The sequence below is a fragment of the Miniopterus natalensis genome, chromosome 2 (assembly GCF_054644295.1).
Source record: "Miniopterus natalensis isolate mMinNat1 chromosome 2, mMinNat1.hap1, whole genome shotgun sequence".
In the NCBI taxonomy this organism is placed as follows: Eukaryota; Metazoa; Chordata; class Mammalia; order Chiroptera; family Miniopteridae; genus Miniopterus; species Miniopterus natalensis.
The window spans coordinates 149,929,807-149,943,181 of NC_142082.1; the positions used below are offsets into that span (position 1 = coordinate 149,929,807).

At 34.5% G+C, this 13,375-nt stretch overlaps 1 protein-coding gene across 4 annotated transcripts in view; it reads left to right on the forward strand.

The window, feature by feature from the left end:
- Positions 1 to 917: 917 nt before the first annotated feature.
- Positions 918 to 13,375, forward strand: part of ABCD2 (ATP binding cassette subfamily D member 2) — a 48,167-nt gene continuing 35,709 nt past the window's right edge. For 2 of the 4 annotated variants that reach the window (XM_016201440.2, XM_087813936.1), the window contains exons 1-3: positions 918 to 1,853; positions 3,393 to 3,573; positions 10,308 to 10,423. In XM_016201440.2, coding sequence (XP_016056926.1) covers positions 918 to 1,853; positions 3,393 to 3,573; positions 10,308 to 10,423 — 1,233 coding nt within the window. Of the gene's footprint in view, positions 1,854 to 3,392; positions 3,582 to 10,307; positions 10,424 to 13,375 lie in introns of all 4 variants that reach the window. The other 2 variants (XM_016201441.1, XM_087813937.1) reach the window with 2 other exon arrangements.

The following is a 13,375-nucleotide window of genomic DNA, read 5'->3' on the forward strand; positions in this document are numbered from 1 at the left end:
GTGGGGCTGGAAGACTTTTATTATAAGGACAAGTAAACATAGGGATGGAAGTATAGCAAAGAATTATTTTCTATAATAGAGAAGACCTCCCTCCTATTTATTTACCAAAAAATACCCTTAATTACAACTTGTCTAATAGGTTCTGGGGCTTCATATAAAATCACACACAGGAAAAAATATATATTAAATGTCCGGGGAAGGGACCACAAGACAGATCCAAATGTTTTTTCCGGTGCCCTCCCTACTTGTCAGTTTCTTCTCTCTCCCTTTCAAATTTATTCCATAGCCTTTTCATATTCATTTTATGTTGCTCCTCTTGTCCCTCCTTCCTCAACTCCCTGGTTCCTCCTCCCTCGTCCTGCTTCATAGCTTCTGGAAATGTCCCTTTCTTTTTGCTCTCCCCCTCGTATCCACTAGAACGCTGGAGAAGTGATGTATGTTCTGAAACTTCCGTGGGTTTCTAAGTGACGCTGAGCATGCTCAGTAGCTAGGGCAGGTTTTGTTGCCAGCAGCTGCCCTGATTCGACCTCTCCAAAAATAGACATTTAACTCGCTGAACTCCAGTTTAAGGATGTAATTCGTTCTGCTCTCTCCTCATTTTCAAGGTTCAGAGGGAAGCAGGGAGGATTCCAAGATCCCACCGCCCTCGCAGCCAATGAGGGGTCCGAGAGGGAGGAGCCTGGGGCGGCTCGGTGCAGCTTGAGCTTCCGAGCGAATCTTCCCCGGTAGATGCAGTGGAGTGTGAGCTGGGCTGCAACTGTCACAGCAGAGCCACAATTAAAAACAAAAACACAGAAGAGGAGAAACGCTGCAGAGTATGGAACGCTGTAGGACTTTCTGAAATATTTCCTGGGGATCCCCGTGGAGCATGATCTTTTAAACAGTTCTTTTTTAAGCCGGTTTGGGTAACTGGGAAAATGATACATATGCTAAATGCAGCAGCTGATCGAGTGAAATGGAACAGATCCGGTGCTGCTAAAAGGGCTGCCTGCCTGGTGGCTGCGGCATATGCTCTGAAAACCCTCTGTCCCATCATTAGCAAGCATTTAAAGCAAACTGGCCACAGGAAGAAAAAAGAAGCTTACCCAGCTGCAGAGACCAGAGGAACACTGCATTGCACCGAGGTTACGAGTAAAAAACCTTCACCGGGAGTGAATGCAGATTTTTTCAAACAGCTACTAGAACTTCGGAAAATCCTCTTTCCCAAACTTGTGACCACTGAAACAGGGTGGCTCTGCCTCCACTCGGTAGCTCTAATCTCAAGAACATTTCTGTCTATCTATGTGGCTGGTCTGGATGGAAAAATCGTAAAAAGCATTGTGGAAAAGAAGCCTCGGACTTTCATCATCAAATTAATCAAGTGGCTTATGATTGCCATTCCTGCCACCTTTGTCAACAGTGCAATCAGGTACCTGGAGTGCAAACTGGCTTTGGCCTTCAGAACTCGCCTAGTAGACCATGCCTATGAAACCTATTTTACAAATCAGACTTATTATAAAGTGATCAATATGGATGGGAGGCTGGCAAACCCTGACCAATCTCTTACTGAAGATATTATGATGTTCTCCCAGTCTGTGGCTCACTTGTATTCCAATCTGACAAAACCTATTTTAGATGTAATTCTGACCTCCTACACTCTCATCCAGACTGCTACATCCAGAGGTGCGAGCCCAATTGGGCCGACCCTATTAGCAGGGCTTGTGGTATATGCCACTGCTAAAGTGTTGAAAGCCTGCTCTCCCAAATTTGGTAAATTGGTGGCTGAAGAAGCTCATAGAAAAGGCTATTTACGCTATGTGCACTCCAGAATTATAGCCAATGTTGAAGAAATTGCCTTTTACAGAGGACATAAGGTAAGAGAAATTAAGGTGATGGGTGAAATGTGAGACTGTTCAAGCTGCCACTTCAGGGCTAGATACCATCTGTTGTACTATTGATGGACCCACTTCTTTAGCATTTTAGATTCCTGGGACATCTAAACCTTTATTAAAATACATGCTTCATTGCCCTGTTTAGTGACAAGCTGTTTAAAAAAAAATTATAGAGTACAAACTTTTCTAAAGTTTCATGAGTATAAAATGTTCAACACTGTAAAAAACAGTCTGCTTCGCCCCAGTTACCCAAATAAGCTCAGAATTATCTCTACAGCATTTTCTTAAAATTTAAATCCTAACTTTGTAGGTGATTCTACAGAAGTAGAAGGAAATATATGTTTGGAAACTAAATAAACACATTTCTATTGAGATAGAAAATTTAGCATGGTATTTGTTGTTGTGGGGTCTTTTTGTTTGTTTGTCTTTCAAGGGGGAAAACATATTTTCCTATGAAAGACACATTGGACAATTTTGCATGTCTGGTCAATGACAGAGTGCCCTAAGTCCTAAGAAGTGCAGGAGAGTGTCTCACCAATGGCATTTCCATTACTCTTAGTTAATGTTCAGCACCATATTTTGACACAAATAAAAAGAGACAGGGAAATGAAATTTTGTCTAGCTTTGGTAGGAAAGCTGAGAAATGAGGAGAAAAGGAGTTCCAGAATATTATTTTAAATATTAAAGATTTTTAACCAGATCCCTAAAATAGTTAGCCTAATTACCTAAAATTGCAGTTCATAAAAATAACTTAATAATATTAAATATGGCAGAAATTCTTAGGTGATGCATCTGAAATCTTAATACAAATGACTCGGCAAATAAAATATTAAGGAATTCTAAAGTTGAAAATGGTATTTTAGTTACCAAGCAGAACTATTTAATTTTTGAGGCATCATCAATTATTAAAAAAAACTTTTATAGCAGTACCAATCTGAAGAAGAAACTTTAAAGCAAATTTAGAACATCTACTCCCACTTGAAAATTGGCCTCATAGGTTGTATTAATCATATTGATGTGTCAGTCTTTGTGAGTCAATGAACTCAGTAATGTAAATTATAGCATGCTATAGGCTTCTTGAATTTAAGAAAAAATGCAATAAATTGAGTTAGTTCAAAACTGGAATCTAATTACACATATATGTATCATGTATTTATTTTCAGATAGTTTTGGTACAATCAAGGAGGATAAGGCTCTAACATTGTTTATTCATATCTTACAAAATATTTAGTTTTAACATTACACATGTAATTTTAAAATCAGGATTATAAATCACTTATCTATATATTTAACATATTTACTGAGTATCATGGGGTTTAATATTATAATTGTCATAAAGCTAAATAATAATGACTAAATGTGATATTAATCTGTATTTATTGGTTGTTAGAGTAATAGATAATACAATACTAAGCAAAACAAACTAATGTGTAACTTATCTTTAAAGAAAGTTCTCAAGCCTACAATATTTATTTTGGTAGCTCATGCAAAGTTAATTCTTAACTCTTTTTCTCTCTATAGGTAGAAATGAAGCAACTCCAGAAAAGTTACAAAGCTTTAGCAGATCAGATGAACCTCATTTTATCCAAACGTTTGTGGTACATCATGATAGAGCAGTTCTTGATGAAGTATGTGTGGAGCGGCAGTGGACTCATTATGGTGGCTGTACCTATTATCACTGCAACTGGCTTTGCAGATAGTGGTAATGACGTTTATGCTTAATCTCAAATATATGTTTAAGATTATTGCTCTTGAAGGTATCAGTACTGGTTTTGTGTGAGTGAAACTGTATATGTAGCCATTGTTGTATAGTCATTAATAGTCAGAAACAATGGAGGAATTTGCAGCATCCAATAATAAGATCAGCAATATGAAAAAAGGAGACAAGTGGCTCAAAAGACCTTTCCAGTTCTGAAATACTTTCAGAGATCTCCAATGTAGTATTTCTGGGAGCTGGACTTGAACAATTATTTTTATACTGCCTAATGTAAAATAATTCTCTAGTTTAACATTTAAACTCAAAACAAAATACCTTCAAAAAGAGTATAATATAAGTTTTACCCATTGTCAAGTTCAGTTCTGCACATCCAGTGCATTTAATCTATAAATATTCTATAACTGGATCTGCCCTGATATGATTTGAAAAGTTAGGCAACCAGGAATACTGTCCCACAGGGTGCTTCATGTCATGGTACAAAGTCTCCTCTACTTATAGGTAATATAGGTAACCTCCTGTGTAGCATGATTGGGTGGTATTGTGGGGAAAGGGGTTATCAAGTGGCAAGTGTCTAATTCTATCTTATCTCCATCTACCACCTCAAAAGCTTTTATCAACTTTTTCATCTTTTGGAATAACTAAGACAAGGGCAAAAAAGACAGCATTAGAATGCTGTGTCATACTTGATTGAGGTGGGAGTTTGGATCTTAATTGGTGGGGACAGAGGGGAATTAAATAAAGAAGCAGCATTTTCTGCTCTTTCTCCAAAATATAGTATACCCCCTCCTCTTTGAAAACCACTTGTCCAAATTGGCCTTATTGTTGAAGGAGCTAGACAAAAGCTTGGGCTTTATGGTGAGACAGAGCTTTTCTCAACTCTTGGCTTTCCCCCTACCTACCTGTATATGTGTTATTCATGTTAATTAAACTCTCTAAACCTCAGTTTCCTCATCTATAAAATGAGAATTAGGCTACTTCAGAGGGTTGTTGTGAGGATTTAATTGAATAATGTTTATAAAGTACAGAACAAGTTCTGGGTGTTCTTGATACATGGTGACATTTATTACTCGGAAAGCAAAAGGCAACACTAAAAATAACCTAACATAATTCACACTATTTTACAGTTATTTTTGGTGTAGAATTAAGGATTAATAGTTATTTGTTTGAAGGCATCTAATAAAAACAAGTAAAAAAATTACCACATGCTTTTATATTTTAACAGTACTTTCGTACTTTAACCAATTCTTATAAAAACACTTGCCAAATTTAAGTCATTCTTAACCTAAAATTGTTCATTTTAGTAATTAGAATTTGTCAGTCCCTTGTGATAAGTGCTACACATATACCAAATATACTCCACATCCCAATAATAGACAGTGTGTTTAGACCACTGGGAAACTGAATTTTATGTTTTTATATTTTCAAAAAATTTTTTTAAATATCATTTTAAACATTTATATTGAAAAAGGCATTGTTAGTAATTGTATTTTTAGACTAATTGTATTTCATAATGAAATGAAATAAATTGCTTTTTCAAGAGTCTTAAAGAAAAATAGACAATTAAAAACCTATGGTCTTAAATTAGTTTTACTAACAAATCTGACAAAATAATCAGATATTCATAGTGAATCTAAGTACATGAATATTTTTTAAGTTTCATATATAATGTATATTAACAGCAACCCCAATTACAAAATTATGGTGTAGTTCTTGTTAGTCCTTGGAAACACTGGTGTTATTAGAAAACCCTGGAGTAAACATAAAGCAGAGAAAATGCAGCTATTAATGGTGACAAATTAACCCCACAGAGACCAGTAAGACATAAACAATGTATGCAAAGAATATAACAATCTTACTTCTGTAGGTGATGTAATAAGATATTTAAAAATACATCCTATGAATCCTGAAAATACCATATTAAATTAAAGAAATAGCATTAAAATTTTAGATGGGAATAATAACATTGATGCAAGTGAAACAAAGTGATTCTTTTTTTAAATATGTTTTTATTGATTTTAGAGAAAGTGGAAGGGAGAGGGCAAGAGAAATAGAAATATTGATGAGAGAGAAGCACCTATTGGCCGCCTCCGGCACACCCCCGACTGGGGATCAAGCCTGCAACCCAGACATGTGCCCTGACTGGGAATCGAACCTCGATCTCCTAGATCCTAGGTTGATGCTCAACCGCTGAGCCATGCCTGGCAGGGCAACAAAGTGATTCTTAAAGCTTCTTTTCAAAATAAAATTTTATATAAAGAAAAGCAATATAAAAATTTCACAGAAGAAAATGAATTCCTATGACAATGTTATTATGAGAGTGTGCTTCAATATCTTCTTTAATTTCTAAGGTGCTATATGTATGCTTATAATGTTTACATGTATGTGTTTACTAAATACAATTTTACTCAGACAAATTATTTGAGTAAATAAATAATGATATATTGTTGAGGCTTTAGGTCTTAGAATTACATACTGTATAGTCTAACCTAGTCTTCAATTTTAATTTACTCTGAGTTGTCCCTTGTGTTAGAGATGATTATGTTAACCTGAGTTGTCCCTTATGTTAGAGATGATTTAAGTATATGACACTATATGTATTTAAGTAGAAAAAATGGGTAATGAGAGGAATGGCAAAGAGAAAAGGGAGAAAAGTAGGATAGAGGGAAAAAGCAGGTCACTGTTTAAATCTGGACTCTGCTGTTTAATAGTATTTATCCTTAAGAAAGTTACATAAGCTTTATATGCCTGTTTTCCTATCTTAACTATAAAGATAATAATATATATCTTAAAGAATTATTATGAAATTATATTTATTGTATTAATGTGCTTTGAAACAGTCCTTGGCAAGTAGTAAGAACTTAGGTGGAAGCAATATTTATTTATATGCTTACCATGTGGGCTCTGGAGTCAAAATCTGGCTCTTTTGTTTATTAGGCTATATCTAAGGACAAATCATTTAATCTTTTTGTGCTTCAATTTCCTCATTTTCAAAATGGGGGAAACTGTAGCAGGTTAGGAGGATTAAAGAAGGTCACATATATAAAACTTATAGCAATGCCTGCCTTATAGGAAATTCTCAGTAGGTATTTGCTGGTATGATTATTGCTGTTAAAGGAGCAAGGCATTTGCAAGTGATTAGGAAGCCAGAGGTAAAAAAGGTGGAGAGGCGGAAGAGCCTGCATAATTTGGGGGGCAGGGAGGAGAAAAGAAAAATAGTTATATAGTACAACTTCAAGAGAAATTTTTTTGTGGTGAGGACAGGATCATGTTTATATTCAAGTTCACATTATAAGATTGCATATGGAATTATGCTATTTTCACATCAGAAGAGGACCTTACAAGTCACCTAGCCTGGAGCCCCAAATTTGCCTAAAGTCATGCAGATGGTTGATGCAAGCACTAAAGCTAGAAAACATTCGTAATTCCTAGAGCATTGTTTTTCCCCCTTCACCATGCTGCCTCCATATTAGCTATTTTAGAACTTATTCTATAAGGGACTTTACCTAGTTTAAGACCAACTAATCATGGGATCAAATGGTTGAAAAAGCATTGAAATAGTCAATTATATATAGTTTTCTATTATATTTTTTAAGGACATTACCCCTTTGTTTGCTTTGTATTAAGAGGAAACCCAAAATTATGTGAATAAAGTAGTTACCCCTGGGAGCTATAATCACAATTTTTTAATATAAGTTACTTTTCTTCTTTTCATATCAAAAGCATCTCTGGGCAAGGCCAGAGAAAGTTACCTATAGGTCCCTCCTGCCAAACATTATCCCAGATGCCTTAACAGGCAAGGAAAGAAAGCATCTAAGCCACTAGCACTACCAGTAGTATCTGCATAGCTTTTATCAGGGTTCACTCTTTGTTTTGTACAAGTTATATGGGTTTGGAAAAATATATAATGACACAACCTTAGTTTTTTAAAATCCTTTCTTGCTTTTTCAGTGAAATAACAAGATGTGACCGTGTTTTAATATATACTTATTATTAGCAGAGCTGAACAATATCAGTAAAATAAGCAGATATAATATTAAATCCTTAAATGAGGAATTTTTGACAAGATATTTAAAATACTTGGTAGGAAAATAAATTGTATATAGGATACAAAATAGGTGAGTGCTTTAGGTCATGAATTTGTATCTCTTACACTAAGGAACCTGACCCTGTACAGAGTATGCAGTTGGCTGTTGTATGCATGACGAAATAGTACTGGCACTGCTTTCACAGTACCTACCAAAGAACAACTAGTAGAATAAAAGTCAAATGAAATCTTCCCAGAGCTATTTGTAATTTTGTTGCTAAAAGCAGGAACAAAACCCAGTAAACATTCATCTGCCAAAGCAACGTGGAAAGCACCATGCCCTATCAAGCACAAGTCCATCTGTGCTAGTGTTTTCCCTTAACAGAGGCTGTCAGTGAAAACTACTGTTCAAACCGCTTTAAACCCAAATTCATAAAATCTTATAAATTTCAGTCATCAGCCAGATTTTTCATGAGCCAATAGTATTCTTAGTGCTATAACCGATACAGCAATTCACTATTTTGGTAGTTTGCTGAGAATCCTTTACTAATTTTTGTGTGTGATATATCTAAATTTTTTCACACTTAAATGTGTTTAAGAGTATCTGCACTCTATTCCTAGTCTATTTATCCAATCATATCTTTTACTCTTCAATTATACCAGCACTCAAAGTTTTTCTTTTTCCATTCTTCAAGGAAACTGACTTCAAGGGAAATAATAATTCTCTAGAACAGTGTTTAACAGGAGAGACCAAATTGGATTATTATAAAAGGTCCCCATGAACTCATGGTGTTCAGATACTCAAATGAAATCAGTGCCTGACACCAACCCATACTGCATCTTGACCAAGCTATTTATCGTTTTTTTGGCATTGCTTGAAATTTCTCTTTTCCATGCCATTGCTTATGCCATACTTGTGATGTGCTAAAATTGTATGCAAGGCCTCCCTCACAGTCTTCACCTCCATGAAGAACTTCCTGTCTCTTGCAGCAAGAAATGATTTGTACCTCCTCCAAACACCTCACATTAACTCTCATCATAGGCTGCCCAGCATAGTTATTGGGAACTTGACTTCTCTCTCTTACCAAACTGTAAGCTCCCTAAGGAAAGAGTCTGAAAATCACATTTATCTTTGCATGTCCTATAGCACCTTACCTAAGTTCTTGCACATCTAGGTGTTCAGTAAATGTCTGCTCAGTGACTTTTACTTACGCAAAGATCCCTTTCAAACTAAGTTGAGCTGTCTATCAAGTAAAGGTGAAAGTGTCTAGTAGTCATAGTAGGGCACGAGTTAAGTAATTGTATTGTTACGAAGAAAAAGAAACCCTAATAAATATTAAAGGGGGCCTATGAGTATTTTATAATTCTAAATTTTTTAAATGTTTTTATTGATTTTTAGAAAGAGACGAAGGGAGAGGGAGAGAGAGAAACATCTATTAGCTGCCTCCTGCAGACCCCCTACTGGGGATCAAGCCCACAACATGGCAACAGCTGGGCTCATTCTAATTTTTTCATTAATTTATAGCATTTAATTTAGAACTTTTTAGATAATCAATAGAAAGATCCTATAAGAGAATCAAATTGATGAAAAGATTAAAGTAATGACCTGGAGAGAATAATTTTGAAGAATAGGACTGAATTGAGTAGATATGTAATAATAACTAGAGAAAATAGTAACAGCTAACATTTAGAGCACTTATTATTATAGGCCATGGATTAGGCTAACACTTCATTTATATTTCACCTTTAAACCTCACAACAACCCTTTGAGATAAAATTGTTTGAAGTAGTATTATTTCTCTCATTTACACATGAGAAAATAGGATGGAAAGGATAAGTGGTTTGCTCTACTTACCTTAGTACTTGCCAATAAGTAATAGAGCTTGGATTCAAACCTAGTCTGACTCCTGACCATAATTTTGCATTGACAGTAATTTGGGATATTCATCCATCTAGCTATCCGTTCATCCAGCCATGAATCCATTTGATACACATTAAGGAGTACTATATGCTAGACACTCTTCTGAGTACTAGAAATAAGAAATAAAACAGTCTTGATCCTTAGGGAATTTATAGTCCATTAGAAAAGCTAGATAAGGGTTTCCACTGAAACCTGTGTGAAAGTTAACTCTTAAAGGTAGAATTAGGCAAAAAAATAAATGGAAGTCTATTAAAGTCAGAAGAACTCATATATACAGATATCAAAGAGTAAATATCAGAATATTGCATGTTTGGGGAACTGCTGTACTGAGGTGAAGACTGATAAAACAGGTAGACAGGCTAAATTATGAGAGTCAGCTAATTTGCGTTTCTGTTAAAGGAACCACACTAGAAATAGTTGCTTATGTTACAGTTAGTTGGACTTTATTGACCAAATCCATAGTATTTTATTGCCTCACTACAATAATGGAAGTTGGATTTGGAAAGGGTTGAAAGAATGCTAAATGTAAATAGTCTTAATTCCTATAGATTTAATTGTTCTAACTCTTCTAGAAAAATAATAACTCAGAGGGGAGCTTTAAATAAAATCTTGTACAAGTACTATATTTTCAATAATTCTTTAAGTGTCTAGGAACTTGCTAATACTTTTGAAAAATTTACATATGGCTGTTGTAGACACGATTTCATTTGTATACAAAAAACATTTGGTTACTTGAAGACACTAAATAGTTTTGTAATATGCTTTTATATTTAGAGGATGACCAAAAACAAGCTATGGTTAGTGAACGGACAGAAGCCTTTACCACTGCTCGAAATTTATTAGCCTCTGGAGCTGATGCTATTGAAAGGATTATGTCTTCATACAAAGAGGTACTGGCATTTCTTGTCAATTTGATTAAAATAAGATACATGAAAATCAAGCAAAATGTAAATTACCAGATATTCATAGTATTGTGGAAACATACCTTTTCTCTATCAAAAATTACAGAAGCCCTAGACGAGTGGCTCAGTTGGTTGGAGTGTAGTCTCTTACACCAAAAGTTGCTGGTTTGATTCCTGGTCAGGACACATACCTAGGTTGTGGATTTGATACCCCTGGTCAGGGTGTGTACAGGAGGCAACCAACCAATGTTTCTCTCTCTCTCCCTTCCTCTCTCTCTAAAGTCAGTGAAAACATATCCTTGGGTAAAGATTAAAAAAAAAAGTGAAGAGTATAATCAAGAAAAAGGACAGCAATTCCCAAGTGTTATTGCTGTTAATACCCTTTAATTTTTAAACTATCAATTGTAATTCCTTTTTCTGTCTATATATGGCATATTCATTTTTTAATTTTTCTTTTTAAAAGTCCTTAGATGTGGATTCTGGAACCAGAGTGCCGAAATTTAAATTCTTGCTCCAGTATTTAGAAATTATGTGAATTTGATCAAGTTCTTAACCTCTGCCTCTATTTCCTCATCGGTTAAATGGCAATAATGATAGCATTGACTTTATCAGATTGTTGTGAGTTAATACATGTAGAATATTTAAAACAATACATTTTAAGTACTGAATAAATATTGGCCAATAACATTGTTTATGTACCTTGCAAACTTTGATTCATTCTTCATGCCAAGTCAAGCCTCACCAGGCACATATACAGAGTGCTTGTGATTCCACCTTCTTCCTGCCTCCCCTGCAGAGTCTGGGTCTTCCTTCTCTGTGTTTGCAGTACATCTGGTGCTTTACCACTTTGTAATTGTCTGTCTCCTGCACCACACCTTGAGTGGAAAGTAGGAACTCTCTTACTCAGGTTTACATTCTCAGTATTCATTTTAATGCTTGGAATATTGTGTGTGGTCAGTAAATAGTTGTTGAAAGAATGGTAGTAAGACCACAGATATCACAAGGTTAAAATTAAAAATCACTTTATTCAGTTGAGATATTACTAATAATATTCCCATGGACAATCATTCTCACTATTAATTACTCTTGTAACTTTTGTATCAATATAAATTGCCAGATCAGCATTATAAATTTAGATGCCTATTAAGTCAGCCTTGAGTAAACCATATAAAAGAGTTATAAATTTTGTAATTTGCTGATAAAACTTTTCAGTTTCATACAACTGATTTATTGAATTGAGTTTTTTTAAAGTAATAACAGTTATTTAGGGCCACATACCAAAACAACTCAATTAAACTGTTTTTCTTCAAACAGTAATTTTGATAATCTGGAGACACAGTTTTTGGGATTTTTTTTATGTAACATATTTCGTATCATTAAAATCAAAATTTTATCTATCTCACATTAAAATACTTTGCTAAGTCACAGAAAGAATATCAATTCGTTTTTTTAGATCATCTCCAACACAATAAATCATTGCATTTTGCTTTCATTTTGCTTGAATGTGCTTTGAGTCATAGAATGGTCACTTCCAAACAATCTTACTGCTACGTGACAGCGTATGAAAACATTGTGCATACTTTGCTAGCTCCAGAAGGAACAAGATTCCTTTTTAGAGATAGAGCCCCAGGGCAAACCCCCTGTCTTGTATCCCAAAGTAATTCATCCACAGTCACATTCTCAGGTTTTTTCAGACACTCTTGCCCACTCCACCTTGCAGCTTGGTCTCCTGACTCATTGCCTCCTGCTTTTCTTTAATTGACCTTTATATTTGGTTTTGGATTTTTTTCTATGCAAATATATTTACCAGTGTTTCATTTGAATCTGTATTTTGTTGATCTTTAGTTCTACTTTTCTTTACTTGGGAACTGAAGAGATTCTTCTAGATAACATTTTAGAAATTACCTTCTTAATAGATATAACCTTAACATATAGAAATTAAATACTAATCTAATTACAGGTCTCTCACACACAATAGAGACATGTGGTAGAGGCTTTTAACAATAACACTCATTTACTGCTTAAATTTTGCAGACACAAAAAACTTAAATGTCAGCATTGTAGTATTATTCCACAATTTGTTGTTTAAGAAACTTTCATTAGTGACATGCCTTGCTTATTGGTACAGATTTCCTAGTAAACACTTCTGTAAGGGAATGGTTTTTGTGCTTTTCACTGAGAAAGATGATCTTGACAGGAGGTGAGTCACATTTTGCAGTACCCTAATAACAAGATGTTCTTTTAATAGAAAAACAGCTGGAGATTCAGGCTAAATTGGACAACTGGCAGAATAGAAGCAAGACATCACTGGACTAAAGCAGAGATTTATCTCATCTTATTTTATAATGTCTCCTAGGAAAAAAAGTCATATTTAATGTTTTTCTTTGGGCATATAAATCACGCTTGGCTTGAAAAGAAGGGAATTGTGGAATTTTAACTGAAAACAATATGAGATTTTCACTGAGCTCACTCCCAATGCTGGTATCCTCTAGCAGGGGTGTTTTCTCTGGCCAAGCTTAGGAATTTTGATAATTAATTTGACTCATAAACATTCATTTCATAATAAGAAAAAAGTGTATTTTTCTTCTATTTAAAATCTTCCATTTTAAATTGAAGAAAAAAATACCAAAAAACAGAATTATTATTTCATTGAATGAATTTAAGCTTTTCACAAAATTTCTAATTTTCTGGAAATGAAATTTGTCATGTAAACAGGGGTTAAATTAAAAATTTGACCGGAAGGTTTTTAAGTGTCACTAATATTCTGAAATCTTTACATTTCAATTTGAATACTGACTTGAATGAATAATTTCTATGCATTTTATAATTCCAGTCATACATTGACACCTTGCTATGTTGCTCTATTGGTAACATTTTTACTGTTATTTTAGTTATCAGATGTATTATCTCTTTTTCATGAATAATAAAATAGGACCTTTG